The 19536-nt window shown below is 34.9% G+C and overlaps 3 protein-coding genes across 8 annotated transcripts in view; 1 reads left to right on the top strand and 2 right to left on the bottom strand.

Moving 5' to 3' along the window:
- Nucleotides 1-10: 10 nt before the first annotated feature.
- LOC144473869 (transmembrane protein 184C) lies at nucleotides 11-6063 on the top strand. 2 transcript variants are annotated; one of them, XM_078188202.1, is made up of 8 exons: nucleotides 11-127; nucleotides 991-1452; nucleotides 1537-1846; nucleotides 2883-2919; nucleotides 3009-3286; nucleotides 3571-3777; nucleotides 3849-4064; nucleotides 4170-6063. In XM_078188202.1, the coding sequence occupies exons 3-8, from the start codon at nucleotides 1599-1601 to the stop codon at nucleotides 4447-4449; spliced, it is 1266 nt and encodes a 421-aa protein (XP_078044328.1). In that variant the 5' UTR covers nucleotides 11-127; nucleotides 991-1452; nucleotides 1537-1598; the 3' UTR covers nucleotides 4450-6063. The 2 variants fall into 2 exon arrangements, with proteins under 2 accessions (XP_078044328.1, XP_078044326.1); XM_078188200.1 differs by having other exon boundaries at nucleotides 1534-1846.
- A 144-nt stretch (nucleotides 6064-6207) lies between these two features.
- Nucleotides 6208-13166, bottom strand: Opa1 (Opa1 mitochondrial dynamin like GTPase). Of its 4 annotated transcripts, XM_078188193.1 has the most exons (18): nucleotides 12912-13166; nucleotides 12181-12424; nucleotides 11975-12110; nucleotides 11755-11886; nucleotides 10576-10620; nucleotides 9953-10039; nucleotides 9714-9871; nucleotides 9466-9629; nucleotides 9122-9386; nucleotides 8856-9047; nucleotides 8592-8776; nucleotides 8363-8524; nucleotides 8062-8249; nucleotides 7775-7989; nucleotides 7440-7697; nucleotides 7160-7360; nucleotides 6898-7102; nucleotides 6208-6781 (listed from the first exon to the last, which is right to left on the bottom strand). In XM_078188193.1, exons 1-18 carry the CDS (start codon nucleotides 12938-12940, stop codon nucleotides 6717-6719), a joined length of 2931 nt encoding a protein of 976 aa, XP_078044319.1. In that variant the 5' UTR covers nucleotides 12941-13166; the 3' UTR covers nucleotides 6208-6716. The 4 variants fall into 4 exon arrangements, with proteins under 4 accessions (XP_078044319.1, XP_078044321.1, XP_078044320.1 ...); XM_078188195.1 differs by lacking the exon at nucleotides 9953-10039; XM_078188194.1 differs by lacking the exon at nucleotides 10576-10620.
- Nucleotides 13167-13695: 529 nt separating this feature from the next.
- LOC144473143 (uncharacterized) overlaps nucleotides 13696-19536 on the bottom strand; it is an 89933-nt gene continuing 84092 nt past the window's right edge. For both annotated transcript variants that reach the window (XM_078186762.1, XM_078186763.1), the window contains exons 8-9: nucleotides 18895-19418; nucleotides 13696-18768 (exon numbers count right to left, since the gene is read on the bottom strand). In XM_078186762.1, coding sequence (XP_078042888.1) covers nucleotides 15894-18768; nucleotides 18895-19418 — 3399 coding nt within the window. In that variant the 3' untranslated portion in view covers nucleotides 13696-15893. The remainder of the gene's footprint in view (nucleotides 18769-18894; nucleotides 19419-19536) is intronic.

Raw genomic sequence — 19536 nt, 5'->3', positions numbered from 1 at the left:
AGCTTTTGAATTTTTCCTGTTGATAGGCCCGGGAGCAGAGTTCAATGCAGTAATTACTGTAAAGTGTCAAAATCGCATTTACACTTGTGCAATTTTAATATTGTATAAATTACATTGCTAAAGATAGGTCTGTAATGACAACTTGCTAATGAAATCCGAGTAAAAAGTGCCTTTTACGTAATACATATTACATAAGTCATTTTACTTTCGAATTTAATCGATTCCAATTGTAATAGAATGTCACTTTTGCTATAAAACATAATTGTTTTGTAAAAACTTAATGCAATACTTATTTTTACTATACAATCATTTTCATTTTTGATATAACCTCTTACAATCCTTCGAATATAATAGATCGATGTATTAATTGTTTTCTGTCTTAAATATTTTCACTTTTCTAGAAGTCACATTTTTAATTTCACGACATTAAAACTAACTCTTTAGAATGCACTGTGTTAGCCAGCATTCCCTAGCAATTTTCTATAATTATTTAAATCGACGGATCTCACATTTTTTACATGAGCGAGTTCGTTGATTTACAAAGCATAATCGCGTTTCTTTGTGGCGGCAGGTTATTGGTGTTTTTGTTAAATGCCTCAAACTCTATATTTGTTATCCACCGTACTAGCATTGCAGATTTCGATGCATGCATTAAAATGGCTCCATCTTCCCAAAAAATTGTTGTTTTGCGATGATCAAATGCATTTCTTAAAATGGAATTGATGTTACATTTGAAATGGTTAAACAAAACAGAATTTCTACCAAATATTTTGAAAACTGTTATCAACGAATAATTTTCGTTCTTTGAAACATATTAATCGCGTTCACTTCACTTAATCTTAATTTTTTCTTTGTGATATTTCATATAAATGAACGATAGGACGAATTCATTATTACTACTAATATTACATGTTCAATATTTCGATCGAAATTTGTCTACACCGTGCCTACACCGTTCGATTTGCCCATTTAATAAAAATTGTCTTATAGTACTGTTGCAGAGTGTGTCCACTTACTCCTCGACTGTAAGTCATTTTACTTTTGGTGTAAGACCGATTCCAATTGTAACAGAACACAATTGCACAACATTGAAGAAATCTAGCAAAAGCTTGTCGATGATCCTACCAAATAAATGAAATCGAATGAAAATTAATAATCCCGCGGATCACGTAATTGAGGACGCAAAAGGGGGGGAGTATCTACGGGTGGCTTCCCCCCTTCGGTACTGTCATCGTCAGCTGACTCGTCGGTTCATCGTCAATTCATCGTGCACGACAAGGTTGTTATGACTTTTTTAATACTACGTTACGTGCTGTACCATGTTTACATCGTCGTTGCCATTGCCGTGTGAGGAATAGTGAAATAAACCTGTTGACGCTGAACAGTTTACATTCAATGGAAACGTTGTTCGAACTCGCCTGTTTAGCCGCCAAGTCAAGGAACATTAGTTAGGTTCGCATAACCTAACTGCTGCAGACAGACGATGTTGTCGAGATGCACTTGTCTGATGTGTTACATTTACTATTCTTCCAGAAGTTCGAGTGAATCGACTAGAAAATTATGTGATATTTTCATTCCCTTCTAAATCCTTCAAAGTGATGGCTTCTGTTTGTCGCCGCTGGAGACTATGGATTTTACCAGTTCTGACTTGTCTTTATGCACTTCTTATTATTATTATTGTTCCAATTTTGTTGGCGAACTCTATTAAGAATGGCTTCCAGAAGCAGGATCAGGGAGCATTGGTTGGTGGTGCATTCGTATTGCTTGCATTACCGATTGCTTTTTATGAAATTGTGCAACACATGATTTATTATACACAACCCAGGTTGCAGAAATATATAATCAGGTGAGTCGATTGTTTTGTGCTGTTTAACACAATAAATGTTTATCTTCAAAAAATTAAAATAGTACGTTCCTGTAATTGGTCAATGAACGCACGCATATGTGTAATATATTATACGACTCTAAGCAATGAACTATTTTTTGCATGAATAAAATAAAAAGAAAAGGTCAATTTTATTTTATACCGGAATGCTTGTTTATGTAAATTATGTACATTTAAATCTTAATCACACACATGTGTGTTTTAGACCCTGAAGGTAAACAAACTTTATTGATTGACTTTTGATATAAATGGAAAGAGATACAGATATAACTAAAGATCACGAGTGAATAAATCTATTTTTTGAAGTATATCTAAATTTTATCAAAATTATAAAGGTTCAATATCATTTTTTCATAGCATTATTGAATTATAGCATTGGTATAAAAATACTAAAACACGTTGTGGATTAATGAACAAACTTGATTTTAGCATTATAGTTAGTATTTAACAATTAAAATCATTGTTCTCTAGAATATTAAAATGGAAGAAATAATATGAGGACTATCATGATTGAGAGAGTAACAAATCAAAGTTCACTTTCTTGAGTAAATGATATATAGAACCTGATGAGTAGTTCAGAATCACAATTGACAATTAGTATCATTCTTTTTACGAAAAAATTTTAGTTTGCAGTAAAATATATTTTTATTAATTCCATATACTTGTAAAATTGAAGATTCCTTTAATATATTAACACTTACAGTTTTCCATCTTTTCAAAACTGTTAAATGTTAATATTGCAAAGTATCTATTTTTAAGTACTTCCGATTTATCGCTACGCAATCGTCTAGGTTCTAGACTATTTCTTATACATACTGATATCGATCTAACTTTCATGTACCGGGTGTTCCGAAATCCCGTGACTATTGATTCAATTCTCGAACGGCGCAATAAGAATTTTTGTCAATTATAATTATGATTGATTATGTCATTACCATCTTTTAATTATTAATATAATAATTACCCATTATTGATCGAGTTTTCCTATTTATTTCAGGATATTATGGATGGTACCAATATATGCAGTGAATGCTGTAAGTATGCAGCATTATCTTCCACAAACTATGATATTATTTATTGTAAATATTAATAAAATAAATAAACTGTTTTGCATCTTTTACAGTGGCTTGGTCTGGTTTACCCAGAAGGGAGCATATATGTGGACAGTTTAAGGGAGTGTTACGAGGCTTATGTAATATACAATTTTATGATGTATTTATTGGCCTATTTGAACGCGGAGCGTCAGTTAGAACACAGACTGGAAATTTCTCCTCAAGTACATCATATGTTCCCATTGTGTTGTTTACCTGACTGGGAAATGGGAAGGGAGTTTGTACATATGTGCAAGCACGGAATATTGCAGTACACTGCTGTTAGGCCTATATCGACATTAATATCATTGTAATTATCTTACTGTACTATACGTACAGAATAAGTCGCGACAAACAGAACGTCTAAATATCTTCTCTGAAATTGAAACTGAAAACAAATCTGTACAAAGCTGTATTGTTGCATGATGCAAACATGATGATCTAAATGAATTTTCTGTTTGACATCATTGTTAAGATTAATTGGAATAATCGAGGTTCTACTGTCGATGTTACTGTTAGGTGTTCTCTTTCTTGCGACTCACTCTGCATATTCGAAGTACATGATATATACAGATAATACTTGAAATTTTTCAGTATTTGCGAGCTTAATGGAGTGTACGGAGAAGGAGAATTCAGAACGGACGTTGCGTTTCCTTATATGATAGCTGTAAATAACTTATCGCAATTCGTAGCTATGTACTGTCTGGTGCTTTTTTACCGCGCCAACGCAGAAGCTTTGAAGCCTATGAAGCCGGTCGGCAAGTTCTTGTGTATTAAAGCAGTTGTATTCTTCTCCTTTTCGTAAGTTCAATAAGTTATCCCTGGCATCAATGCACAAGATCAACCTGCTATAACTTGTCCTTATGTTACAGCCAAGGTGTAATTGTTTCGTTGTTGGTATACTTCGATGTCATATCAAGTATATTTCACACAAGCGATATGGACGATATCAGGAATATATCGTCGAAACTGCAGGATTTTCTAATTTGCATTGAGATGTTCCTGGCTGCGGTTGCTCATCACTATAGCTTTTCTTACAAACCTTTTGTAAATTTAGCACAAGGTCAAGCATGGTGGGATGCATTCAGGTAATAACAATCACAATTGTAGGACAAATTTTTCGTACAGACATTTGTAAACAATGAATATCGCTTGTATCAAAAGCAAGATATTATTGGTCGTATTATTTGTAGGGCCATGTGGGACGTCTCGGACGTACACAATGATATAAAAGAGCACCTTGGTGTGGTAGGATCTTCATTGAGTCGCAGGATACGTGGTCGCAGTGCTTATCAACAAGCGTGGGGTAGCGCCACGGAACGTACATCGCTTTTACCTGACGCTCCAGTGATTGCGGCCAGAAGTGCACCTGCGTGTTCCTTTTCTGGATACAATACGGCTGAGATTGGACAGAACGATGGCGTTGAAGCAGTTCCAGATGTGCAGGATAGCAGCAACGCAGTGAAAACGTAACTCAACGGTGATATTTTCTTCTACTTTTTGGGCTCGAGAGCGAGAACTCCAAGACGTCATCTTGTTTGGAACTTTTGTCCAAGATCATCCTGTATCATTGGTGTATTGTACGATTGAAACAAAGAAGTCTAGTTTTGCAACGAGCATCCCCATCCCTCCCACAACGTATACTGTACAAATTGTCATTGTCCTAATCGCCACCACATGCTCATCACGGGAGACAACGTGTAACACATATACGAATTAAGGATTTGATACACGATACGTCAGTGGCTGACAGTAAGTATCGTCTTACCTCGTCCATTTTACGAATACGCTTTTTTCCTCTTGATTTGCGGACAAGCATCATCGCGCCTTCATGTTACCAAAATGATGTACTACCAAATAATTGTATATAATAATGTTTATATTTAGAACAATATATCGGTACAGTCCTATTTATAAACGTGTTGCGCTAATTATCGCTGGTTATCGACCTCTGGCAATACTCGGCAGGACAGAGTTAAACATATTTTGCAAACAAATTGATTAACTCTACAAAATTACATAATTGCTTACATTTCGATCAACCGCCATTAGACCTTGTGCTATTTATCCAGGAGATTAATAAACCGCTCAACTCTGACCCTGAGTATACCGTAAACAATGAGGAAAAAGAATATTAAACATTCCTGCCAAATGTACATCGTTGTTTAATTTTATAACAGCTACGTTGAATAGAAAATATACGAAGAAAATAAATACTCAGACTCACACACATACATATAAATATATTTTAATACGCTAACGACAATTGAAAATTGATATTTTAAAAGCTGAGAAGATGAGCTGACTAGAACAAATAAATTTTCTTGTGTCGTTTTTGTATTTTAATACACGTAAACACTCGCATACACACATTCGCATCATGTTGACCTATATCTCGTGCATAAGTGGTGTTAATTATTATAGAAAGAAATTTGACAAGAAACATTTTATTTTGTGTACGTTTAGAACGAATAATTTTTACAAAATTTTTCGTAATTTTAATCCAATAAAGGTTTACAAATGCTAGGGGATATTGTATGTTTTTGTGAGGCATTTGCGTGAAAGTACGAAGTTGAGATACTTTATTAGACATTTTGGACCAAAGATAGGATATATTTTATCTCAGAAGTAGCATCCTCAGAGTTCGAAAACAGATTAGAGAAATGACCGTAGTATTTCTGGCTGACTTAGCGGTTTTATATCGTCAATTAAATCCACGAAGAAAAAGGAAATATTTTTAATATGTTTCTACCATTTGTAACGTTGCAATGTATGTGGAATAATTAGTTATTATTTTCACTTTACGATAATATCGATAGGAATAAAATTCATCAGGATACGTTGTAAACTTTACATACAACCAGAGAAAACTTTAATATAGATTATGTATTTTAATAATCTCTACCAATCATATACAATAGCATATCTCAATTTCATAAGTACTTAAGTCGGCGACTTTGCTGTCACTGACAAATTATATGGGAGATTGGTGATTATAGATACAATAAGAAAAGGAAAAAAATATGTGAAAGAATATTTGTATAAAATGACATGTACCAAGTAATTTTTATTATATTACCAAGAGAATATGACTGTTCATTTTCACGATACATTATTGTTCTTAGAAAGCGATAATCATGAAAATCTTTGCGGTGCCTTTTGCATTTGAAGAACGTTTAAAAATCACTCATTAGTTTTCTGTTCCATCCCTTTATTTCAATAGATTTCCTATCCGTACAATGTTTATTCCATTCATTCCATGTATACAGAGAGACAATATGTACAAGTTGCAAAATGACCACTACTGTTTTCACATTAATTGTCTATCAGATGTGTATGAGGACTACTATTTACACTCGACATGCTATTATTCATATGCCCTGTATTATATGTATACGAAAGCGTTATTTTAGAAATGTTTTTCATTATTTCGATACAATCGGCATCGATTTTTCTCACAAAAGAACCATTGCCGAGCAAGTAAATAAATTTCCAGCTGTTACGAGTGTTCAGTGATCATTTAAATATTTAGAATGGGATGCATATGAGATGTCCCAAAGATACAGAATTTCTCTTAAAAACTGACGACAGTGGTTAATCTATACCAATGCTACATCGTTTAGCAACAAGATGTATAAATTAATATCTAAACATTCGCACTTCAACCACCAGGGCTGTTATTAGTTATCACGTACCATGTGGATCTGTTTTCGAATATCTACATCTCCAAATCATTCTTTTCATTTCTCTTTATTTAACGCTTGGATGAATTCCTCCAGCTTCTCTTGAATTTGTCTGACACGTTCTGAAAGGAAAATTCAATTAAGTTCCGTGAAAGCAATTTCGTTCGCAGTACGATGTCTTATTCGTAGCATTACGATTACAATTTCGCCACTTTCAGAAAGTATTTAATACACTTACTGAGTTCTTCGGCTAATGTGACTCTTCTACCAGTCAACAATTGTTCCTTTATATCGTTATCCTGACTATAGTCTTCTAGCACCTCTTTTAACTCTTTATGCAGTCTACGAGCTTCACGATTCATGATCTGTTGCCGTAGTGCATTGGCAGTGACTTTCAACATTTGCTGAATTCTGCAGAATAACACCACCCCGTAACACTCCACCTGAAAAGGGGTATTCAATAAAAAAAACAATTTTTTCATCATTCTCGTCTAACATACTTCTTGCTCGTGTCCGGTGTGATATAGGTAATATGCTTTCCTACAATCGTATGCTTTGGCCAGATTTTGCTGCAAGAAGAACCTCCTGTAAACGGGATGCCATATTTCCCGAATAAATTCATTATCAATCTCTAGGCCGTTGCGTTGCAAATTCTTTTTGATTGTTGTAAGCTCATCTTGTGTGAGGGTAGGTGCGTGCTTCTGTTAACAAAAACAACATATATTTTATCTTTGTGTTTTAATATTTTCGCGGTGTAAGATGGTCTCTCTTTGTTCTTACTTTGTCCATATACAGAATTTGATCTAACTCATCCTTCACCGATAAACGTTTCTGTTGTTCTTCAGTTCGGCTCTTCCAATAAAGCCAGCGCTCTGTACGACCGGGTCCAAACATTTCTCGCAATATCTGTTCAGTTACTTGTAATCTATCCCGAATGGACGTCTCCAAAAAACGCACTGCCTGGTCCCAATCCCTTTTGTCATTCACGTTTCTGTCTTCCAAGGTATTCAGTTGTATGACCCGTAACATTTCAGATGCCTGTATACAAAAGTGTTCATACATTCACTATAATTAATGCAGCTGCTATTAAAATATGCATTGCTCGATAAATTTACTTTCTCTTCCCAGGAATGTCGGCGCATCGCCTCGTTGATCACTGCGTTCTTTAAATTGTCGAATATCTTATCGTGGTTAGGACTTAACTTCGCTTTATTCATGAAATGATGGAATTCGTGTTGTAAACATTCCCAGCCGCTTTCAACACTCTTGGCTGGCAATTGTTGCTCCGCCCATTGTCGAAGTTTTATATCAACAGTCGTATTGAATGTATCTAAATTTACAAATTATTTTCACGTATTACCGAGTTATAATAATTGAATCATTACTACTATGATCAATATACTTATGTTTCCAGTTTGAGCGGCCGGCATATAGATATTTTCGAACACGTGCGTACTAACTTTATCCCATATTTTAACCATTAGTAGTTCATCCCAATGTCTCGGCGAAATTTGAGATAGGTTTACAATTTCGTCTAATATCTCGCCTCGTGCTTTCTCAAAGAGCTCGTTTCTATCCAGTTCTCTCAAACTATGTAAAACCATAATTACTTCAATTTAATAAACATATTTACAATTCTCCTACAACACTAACTTCTAATATACGACTCTAGTCGATCTTCACGAATTTGTAATATTTTTTACCTTGGGAAATTATTTTTCCATTCCGTTTCAAGATTAAATCTGGTGGCTTTAAATGCATCAGCCTGTTGCTCTACGGTTTCACGAACCATTTTCCAAAAGCATTCTGCGACCGCGAGACTCAAATTTCTTGTAGTCACCTGACCAGACATCGCTAAACCATCCCTGTTCAAATAATTATAAATGATCAAGCACATCCAAACCTCGTAATATTTCATAATTATAAACATACTTGAATAACTTCGAACTTCGAAAGAATTTTTCTTCATAATCTCTAATCGTTTCTATAGTGTCGTCTTGTCTTCCACGACCAGTGACCACAGCAAAATACCCTAATGCTTTCATAGGAAATAATTTACCGGACAGTATTTTATGCAAACGATCCGGATTGGCCAAATTTTTCTCTGCTAAGTCTACCTACCGATTTAATATATTATAAAATCAATCCTGTCACATTTCCAAAATTCACATCAGTTAATTGTTAACGTCATTTTACCTTTGTCAAAACAAAAATAGTCCGTTTTCCTGAAGGATCCATTTGTGCCACAAGATCTGTAACATTGCTTCTTTCAGCATCCACAGAACCGTCTTGGATGCAAAGAATAATTGCGTTTGGGTTACTCATATATTGCTGAGACATCTGTCGAATGGCATCACGAGTGTCTTCTGCCATGTCAACTGTAACTGTCTGTTACAAAAGTTTCATAAATTAGGGTTATTAACCTCTTTAAAAAAATCGAATTGAATCAAGGCGTCACTTACACTAATTATTCCAGGTAAATCAACCAAAACCATTCGCTGAAGGCCTGGTCCTTTCACTGTCATTGCAATAACATCCTGACTGACTGTCTTTCCATGTTTAACACTATTCTTCATGCGTAACTCTACCTCGCGTCTCAAATCAGCCAATTCTGATTCTTTCGATAAATCAAATTCTCTGGAACTGTCTTTAAATTGGGCTATGTGATAAGGTCCTTCACTTAAAGTAACTTTCACTGGAGCTCTTGTCATCATTTCACCACCACCTCTGAAAGTAAATTATTATGAAGAAAAAATTTAGTGGAATTTCTACATAAAAAATGTAGGATCAGAAGTTGCTATATTACCTAGGAAATATTCTTGCCTGAGCAATCATTTCTAGGACCGAAGTTTTACCAGAGCTCTGATCACCAACAACTACTACTCTTGGCAAATGATCAGCAGTGGAATAAGCACTATCGTAATCGCTAAGTTCATCTAGAACATCACTGTACATATCGATCAAAGATTTCTAGAAAAATTCAAAAAAACGATATTACACGACTATCAACAGTTTTTGTAACAAAACGGTTTGTAAACAAAGTAGGTCGATTACTTTTATTTTTCTGTTTCTTAGTTTGTGATTACCACGTAAAAGCATCTGCTTTCTAAGCTCTTTATTTTCTCTTTCTAATCTTTCAAGTTCACGTTGATATTTCAATTGCATTTGCATAATTTCTTCTTGCATAGCATTTAATCTTTCTTGTGAGTTTTCTTAAAAGAGTTGGAACATATGCAATTATAAGTTGCAGGATATTTCATTAATTAATTTATGATATGCTAACATGTACATACTAGCTTTCTTACGTTCCTCTTCAATGTTATCGTCAATTAATGGCTTAGCATATGCTATTGTACGGTTCAAAAATTGATCCTTTGCTTCTGTTCAATAACACATTTAGAATTTCAGTGAATTAGGGCAAGTTGCAAGAAAGCTGGTAATAACTAACAATAACACTTTACTAACACAAAGCATGTATACGTGCATTAATGTATTTAATATCTATAATTATTGAGGATTAAGCTTGATTAATAGTAACTCAATTGCAGAAACATTGCTCAATCACTGTATTAATCTTCTTTACTATCAAATAGGCACATATAGGTATCTTCAGCAAAGTGTTAATGTTAATGATACAACATGCAATAAAATATTAAAAACAGAAGAAAAATATGTTGTGGTTCTAAAATTAATGGTGAAATAATCTGATACGATAAAATTTAAAGAAAACTAAAACGGGTCTGTCCCATTCAGTATTTAATTTTGTTTCTCTGTTTAACCAATAGTAAAAACAAAATTGTTAGTCGCGTCTACATGAATATGTACAATACAAACTAGAATTATCCTAAATCTATAAAAAAAAAAATGCTGAATGGACAGACAGTAATACAAGGATAATTCCTGACAGTTTACACACCTGACTGAAGTTGCTCTACTATTGCTGTGATACCGTCAAATATACCTGAACAGAACAGACCATAATAAAATAACTCTAAATATATGTGGGAAATGTAAATGAACAATATTATAACATTGAAATTACTGATTATTATGACATGAATGAAACACAGGGAAAAGTTGGGCAGTACCAACCAAGTTAGTTTTGGCTTTTTCTATTGAATTACAGCAGTGAGTTTGAATAAATTAGATGGATATAATAATTCGGAGTAATATACTACTCAGCCATATTGTGTTTATATTTATCCCATTGATATTGCCTTTGTAACATATTGAAGGTATAGCATTGTAATTCAAAGTGTTAAAAGGTATTTTCTAGAAGTGATATTTTGTTTCTCAGGTAAGTAAATGATATTGCTTTATTGTGTACAATTAAACAACTTTTCATTTGTATTAACTCTAGCTCAAGATATAACAAAAACTACCCAACCTTTCTCTACTATAAAAGTGTTTACTAATTATACAAATTTAGAGTCACCTCTCCGATTTCAGTGTGCTTCAATATTGCAAGCCCATTCAAGTTAGTGAGGTATACCCTAATCTGCGTTAGCTTACCCTAACTGATTATTTAATTACTAGAATGATTCAAATATGAAATATATGTAGGAATATATATATATTTCATAACAAAAGACCGACGAGTCGACATCTTAAACTCTTAAAACTAATTGCACCTAACAACCAAAAAGGTTACATCCAATATATTTTCACATATATGAATTGTTAAGATTTCTCTATGTATCATTGATGTATACATATTATTAAGTTCGGATATGAAGTGCCAAATAACATTTTTATATTGAAAGAGTATAATAAAAAATTCCATGTATGGAATTATCTTAAAAATAGCTTCCATTTTTATGTATTTCGTTTAATACATTTTGATATTGACGTCTTGACATATTTCATATTTGACATCAACCTAAAATATATCACTCTATCATGGGAAGTGTATAAAAAAAAGTGAAAATTGAGATGAAAGCTTATAATACAGCTGTGACTATAATCAAACCATGATAAATAAGAAAACGTCAGGCAAATTGAAGGATGGATAATAAGGAAGTGGTGATAACATAGACAGCAAGATCTTCAACATGCATTGGTAGAAAAAAAAAAAACAAAACCTGTGACAACTCACTCTTTGATGGTACTGCTATATTCGTATCATCCCCATTATCATTGGCTGCTTGGATAGCATCATCCAATCTCTGATTAAACCAGTTTCTGTATTCCCTATATTTAGCTTCCCCATACTGCTTTATACGTGGATCTGTTTGTTTGTTCATGTTTTATAGCTCCAACTTATATTGCCTCACGTTTTCACATATTTAAACACTATTTTGTTCCCTTGTACTCACCAATCTCTATGTTATTTGCTATAGTATCCTTAACAGTCATTAGTGTCCCACGTAAATTTTGCCATTCTTTATTATCAGGCATAAAACTATCTAACCAACTCATATCGGGTAAAACTTCTTTCCATTGTTCATATTTCTAAAAAACCATAAATATGATAGTGCAAGATCTATGTTTGAAAAAAAGTCAATTTTTTCAGTATGTTTACCTTTTGTAATGTTACTCCTCCACCAACTGCACCACCCAATAATAGATATCGAATTTTTAAAGCACCCCTCAAAATTCTTCCAATAAACATTGCATAAGCGCGACTAGGGTTTCCAAAATATCGTACATGAGGTGAGGCTAATAATGGTCGATAGACTCTACTTGTTTCACCTGACATTAATTTTCTTGTACTGATTATAGACAGTGGATATCTGGACGACTTTGAGAACAGCAAAATGCTGTCCCTGAAAAGAAAAGCATACCTAATATTTTACATACAACATGATTATTTTACAATAACTGCATTTGTTATAATAACTACATTTCTGTCTGTATTATTCACTTGTTATGACTTCAAGTTCAAACCCTTCTACTTTGCATGAAGAATTTTAAATAAATTATAGAATAAGACCTATTATAAAATAGAGTTTGAGGTGAATGTTTTCATACGATTTAAAAGTACCACAAAAATATTCTGTGACATAAAGTATTCATGTATCATTTTTGTATAATACAAACAGGCAATGTTATTAAAGAAACAAAATAGTTGTTAACGGGAAATTTAAATACTTTTACGGATTTAATAAAGTATGAAGACATAACCTAAAAATTGCGAAATCTGCCAGTACAAACATAAAACAGAAATATGTTACGAGACATAAAAATAAATTATGTACGATTAAGAGATTTCTTTCTTTATGTTTGTTTAATTAACAATTCGAATAATCTTACCCTATCTTGCCACACAGAATTTGTTTCATTTTGTAGGACACCACTCAGCGGCGAGATATGAAAAATAGTTACTAAAATATACTTTTCTCGACGTTGTACATGTAAAATATCGAATCGGGCTTGTAAAATTTTTCTAAAATTCAATAGCACACACCTTTTATCAAATTAATAATCCATCGTTTTGTATGTCAACCTATTGAAACGATGTACAAAAAGGGAGACATTGTTTTTTAAAAGCACATGCGTGAACATTTCCCACATTTGTATGCTTGCCAATTGTCTGAATTTAGTTCTAGATTTCGGCCAAATAAATATGTGGTTTTCGGATGTACTTCAAATTTTCCCGCGTTTTTTGCAAACTCAAAATACACGATTGGTAATACTATACGAATTCTTTGATAAATTTGAATCTAATTATGTAATCTGCATGAATATTAAGCGTTACATTTTTTACTAAAATTTATTGCCTGTTTTTATGACAAGGGAAAGAGATGACAATGCATTATTGAGGGAGATTTAAAGATTTTAATTTGCAAATCATAAACTCTTCTAGAAAATGAATGGCAACAAATGATGGAAAATAAATTCGTTTGAATAGAAAATAACTGGAAATATTGCTCGGATATGAAGATAATGCAAATATTTTTCTATTATAAAAGGAATTTTAATAGGTAATTTCCCTAATTTCTTTTTAGTTTGTTTTGTGTATATTTGTTTGTATCAACGAGTTCCCTTATTTATATTTAATGTCGACTATAATTATTTTCAAGAAGAAAACTCAGATCAATGAAGGTTTATTGAAATTCATTTGAAATTTGCTACACCAAAGCTATTCCGTGTGTACCACAACTTCGAGATACCCTGTACATACACGTTACAATGCAAAATAACGTATGACATCTGCGTTTGATCATGCTTCGCAAGCAAGGTTCCTCATTCATTCCATAACACGTACCATTAGGATGTGATTCTTTAATAATTTTATTTTTCCTTTGCAATCCTTATATTACAAAACATACTTTTCCAGACACATTGAAAATATGCTCTATTTACATTGGATTGTTGTCTAGTTTTGTGCTAAATATTTCTTTTCATCTTGTCATCGCTGTCGTTCTGGTTGTTCATCTTTACAGGAATATAATAATTAATAACTATTCGCATAGGCTTTCGTATATAATAATATGATTATGGCAGTACATTTACATTAAAGTCTATAATCTTTTTTTTTAATTGTTTCTGTTATACATTCAATTTATTCTCTCATATTTATATTCATATTTATATATACGTATACACATATATATATGTATATATACATATATATATACATACACATATGTAAACATGAATATATATATATATATATATATAATCTTCATCTCATTTATTTATGTACTTATATATATATATGTATGTGTACATATATATGTACGTATATATATATATATATTATTATTTATATTTATACCATATGAAAAACTACGGTACTTAGTATTATGTGCATCAACTAGGCGTACGAAAGGAAAGTTTTCTATCGTTTCTCCTCTGCTTTGTTTATTGTAAGCTTGTATATTCCTTAAATACGTGGCGATCATCACAAAATCATTGATGACGCAACATGAGATCTAGGAATTCGAACGCATCAAACGGAAACAAGAGGTTTTGCATTGAAATGGTTATGAACGCGCAAAGCAAATCCTCGAAACTCCTGGTTTTTTATTACAAACGACTACGAAAAGGAAAAACTCGTACGGCCGAATAAAGCCGACCATGTTTTCGTGTTTCTTCTTTTCAAATTTCGCGATATGTACGATCACAAGAAAACAAAAGCCAGCGAAAGCGCTATACTCGATTGGACCCCAGTTTACAATCGTCCTTCAAACAATTAAATTTGCCGCCCTCTTTCCCCTACCCCATTTCCGTTTCGTGTACCAACTTAATACATTTCACTTCCTTTCTTTTTTTTTAATAATATTTTTGATCAGTCACCTAAAGATCATCCACTAAGGATAACTAAACATTACAAATGTTCTAGGTATTGTCTAAAGGTGCTCTTTTTTATTTTCATACAATTTTTTTTGTCAGTTTCTCATTTAATTAATTCCGCTATTTCTCACATTCAGTCTAACGGTAGGTAATATTTATAATATTTATAAGAGCTTGGAATCATAATTATCCCTTAATGTAAATACGAGCTTGCCTTTTAACGTGAACGCCAAGCTGCTATGTACAAGATTAACCTAACCTGCCCCGATCTTCTTTCTCATAAAAAACACAAACAAAAAGAAAATTAACATCTCGGTAGAATGCGTCAACGAAAGAAGTCGAATTTCTTCTTGGCAGTACATTGCGATTTTGTTCATCGTTCGATAGAACAAATAAGCGTCGATTATGACAATTTAAACGCCATGTGTCTACGAGTAAGATCATTTGCCGTGAATTAAAAGAATGTTTAAAAGAGAAAAAGAAATTAAATTCGACGCCGATGTGTCCTTTTGCCTATTCGATAAAGAACACAGAAAGCTACCAGATTCATCTCCTCTCTTTCTACGACACAGTTCATCCCCTAATTAGCTAATCCCAAATTTTCGCTCTACCAGATACGAACAGACTAAAAATTGTTTTATTTAGAGTCCTTGTTGCAGCATGGCAACTTGATTCATCTACTTCGATGAACTGAATTTCTTCGGTTACCACAAACCTAAGACTAGTATCAAAAGACCTAGTTACGCTATTACTTGTTACAAAAGTCCCTCTCCTATTTTTCTCATCTAGAATCCTGACATACGCTTTCTTTGATTTCTGGGGAGACACAATGTGATAACCCAGAAAATGTGTTCCTCTTATTCGAGGAATTGAATTTCTTTCATTCTTAGCAATCACTGTCCTCCGAAGACCACTGTTCTCCTGATTAAAGAGGAAATATCTAAAAATTCTCCAATACCTTCAAATATTTAAACAAACCTAATCATGAAACACGTATCAAGAGGTGCTGTTTCTGTGTTTCTTGCTTTTCGCCTTGCCAGGTTCAAATTCGTCCTCGCTTCTTCTTCTTTTCTCTTTTAACTGTTTCTCCATGGCTAGCATAGTTATCATTCTCTTGTGGGAATCCCCTACGATCCAGCCATGTTGCTCCTGTCTGTCATCTTCCTCTTCCTCCACAGTAGGAACCATCTCCAGTATTTCTTCTTCATCACTAGAACTGGACCAGTAATACAGCTGATTGGCAGCAGCACGTTTTCGTCGACCAATAGCCACTCCAACACCCTCTTCCACTTTGTTCCATGATTTGGTGGTCTTCAATTCTTCATCATCCGAATCTCTCCGACCGCTAGAGGATCTGCGCTCTTTATCCTTTGATCCCTTTGTATCCGTTCTGCTTCTAGACTTTTCAGAAGTCGAATTCTTCCCTTTTTTACCTGATGTTGCAATTTTTGTCTCTCCTTTCGAATTCTTCTTAGATTTCATCGGCGATTTTGAATGTTTCTTCTGCTTATTAGGAGATTCCTGCTTGTCCTCGCTCTCCTGGTTGCTTTCTGCATGAGTGGATCTGTTACAATTGTTCTCAACGTCGCTTAGCTCTTCATTGTTTTTCTTAACACTTGCGTCATCCTCTGTTTTGTTCTGTCTCTTCAGCTTCTCTTTCGCTTGGTGTTTCTTCTTTCGTGCTTGTTCCTGAGTAACCTTGTTCTCCATTAACTCTGTATCTCTTGGCTCATTTTTCTCGTCGAAGTCTGCTGTTACGTCTGCAGTATTCTGCGTAAGAGATTCCTTCTTCTTTCCAAGTTCTCGCAAGATTTCATCCTCTATAGCTTTTTGTTCTTTAGCTATCATTTGTTCATGCTTCTTTTCTATATATCGTTCCTTGCGTTTCTCTTTAGACTCCCGTTTTTGTTTGCGTTGTTTCTCGTGATCCGATTTGTCACCGGATCTCTTGCTGTCCTTGAGGCTTATTTCTTCATCCGAACTGCTTATTTCTGCCAAGAGACCCTGCTTACCGATAGCGCATTTTCTTTGCCTCCTGGTGGGTTGGAAATCCATTAAGATCCTTTCTTGTTCTTCTTGAATCTTCTTCAACTGTTGCTCCTTTCGTTTCTTCGATTCCTGGACCTTTCTACTCAGAAACACGTGAAGTGGAAGGTTTTCAGATTCCTTTTGCGGTTTCTCATTGGTGGAGAGTTTTTCTGGCAACGCCAACACATCATCATCACCCTCTTCGTCTTGCTCTTCCTCAGGACTGGAACTCTTGTCTGCTGTTTCTTGAACTGGATCGAAGTGTTCGTCCACAGGTTCTATCGACGCTACAGTATTGATTTGCTCTTCGGGCTGCACCTCTTTGTTCAAATTATCGTAGCTTGTTTTTAGATTAGCGTCTGTTTGATCCAGAAGGTCCAAGGCCTCTTCCAATGGAATAAGCTCATCTTCTCTTGAGTATTCTACCTGGTCATCTGCTTTCTCTGGAGACAGGTTCTTCTCGTTTGGTTCATTTAGAACATTTTGAACTTCTGTAATCATTGGCTCTTCCGCATCCGAATCAGCCACTGAACTGTCCTCCCTGTATAAGTCATCTAATTCAAAGTTTCTTTCGTATTGATTTTCAGTCTCTTCGTCACTGATCCTTTGCTCGTCCGAATCCTTTCTTTCATCGATTACCAAAGGTTGATCCGACATCTCTGACTCCGATTTCTTATTGTCACAGTCATTTTTGTTACGATCGTCGTCCCTCAACTCGTTCTCATTCTCCAAATGGTAATCCTCAATTATCTCCTGGCTCTGTCCAATGTTTCCAAGATCTATTACCTTCTTCGAAACCTTTCTCGCCTTTCTTTGTTTCTTCGTCTCATAATCCACACCCTCGTCATCAAACTCGCTCTCCGACGAGGTGTACAACTCTGCAAAAATGTTTTGCTTGCCTTTGGAACAGGTTCTCTGGCTCTTCGAGATCCCTACACCGACGTCTTCGGCTTTCACCGCAGTCCTATACTCGTCAGAGCTATCGTTTTCGTACCAGGCGTTTCTGGTCTTCTTCTTAAGGTTCTTACTACGTTTCTTCAGTTTCGAGTGCTTCAGGTTCTGCTCTACAACTCGTTTTGGTTTCTGTTGCTTTCTCTCAACAAACTCATCCATAGGTCCAGTGATCTGCCGCTGTTCTTCGCCCTGGAAAGCCTTTAGTGCACCTTTCGTCTTTGGAGCGAATTTCTCTAGCTCTTTAAATTTCCTGTCTATCATTGACTCCAGCCTAGTGCTCAATGCATCACCAGTTTTCCCATTCTCCAGGCTATCGCCGATTGTCTTGGACATTAGTCCTGCCATATCTATATCTTTAGTCCTTAAACAACTCACTTCATAGCTTGGTCTGTTTCTGTAGGACATTACACCGCCCAGGTTGGTTTCCATTTGACTCTCCTCCTCGTCAAACTCGTAGACATCCTTTATTCTGTCTGATGCAAATTCTTCTTTTCTTTCAAAGCCGTCTCGACGTTTCTTCCTTTCAACTAGCCCCCCATGGTCGTTGCGACGGATCAGAGGAAAGTCTTGGTGTTTCTTGGTCTTCTTAGTCTTACGCTGTCTGTGCACATTCAACTCCCGAAGAGCAGCTTCCGTCTTAGATTTCTCCTGTTGCTTTCTTTCGTTCATCTCCTTCTTCCTTTCAAACAGTTCCTTGATTGGATTCCTAATCTTTTTCTGTAAGTCTTTGGTGACAGCCAATGGAATCGCGTCAGGGTTGGACTCCTTGGTCGGCGAACTGGATTTTATCGAAGATTGAATGTCTTCCTGGGAGGTTGGATCTCCTGTTGTGGAAGTTGGTGCCCGGGCACAGGCTAGCTCTGCTAGAACTTTCATTGGCGTTGAACCACTGTAAACAAAATTAGTATAATATAGACAAAATGTAACGATTAGATTAATAACAATTGTTTTCAAATAATTATAATTATGAATTTACTGGCATCTGTTACATTCTAATGTAGAAGAAATTACTTACTTGTGATCATGCTTTCCATTATTGTGGAGCAGATTGGATAAAGCTTTGTCTAACAAACCACCCAGTGCGGAATTCATTTTACTTTTGAACCCTGGAGAATCCAAATTCAGTTTTCCAGAGTTTTGTTCTTGCAAACATCTGACATGCAAATCATTGCTGTAGTCTCCATTTGAGAGATTAGTAACAGTCAAGGGACCCTCGCCTGTCATATGAGTGTAAGAATTTCTCATAATGTCTTGTTCAGCGTTTTTCAATGAGTGTTCACCATCTGCGATCTCGTTCTCGTTCTTATGACCAAAAGTACTGGCTATCAAACTTTCGCTCTCCCTCATACGTTGTTGGATCTTATCTCTGAGCTTGTTGTTGTGTTCAAATGCTACATCCAGACTGTCCTCATACCCAAGATTCTCAGCTCTAGACATATCTGGGCTGGCTGATCTGCTGGAATGTTCGCTTCTGAGATTTCGACCTCCTCGCTTTTGGTAACCCCTTTCTCTGGCACTGTACATCTCTTCGCCAAGTAACTGAAATCATTTGAATTTATTAAATATTGACGAATTTAAGCTCTTGTACCCTGCAAGTGAAACTCGAAGTATCTTTAGCGCTGCTTTTAGTCTCCGTGAATGTACAAAGTGGACCATT

Source organism: Augochlora pura, chromosome 7 (genome assembly GCF_028453695.1).
Source record: "Augochlora pura isolate Apur16 chromosome 7, APUR_v2.2.1, whole genome shotgun sequence".
Classification (NCBI taxonomy): domain Eukaryota; kingdom Metazoa; phylum Arthropoda; class Insecta; order Hymenoptera; family Halictidae; genus Augochlora; species Augochlora pura.
Note: the sequence above shows the minus strand (reverse complement) of the source record. Positions and strands in the feature narration are given on the sequence as shown.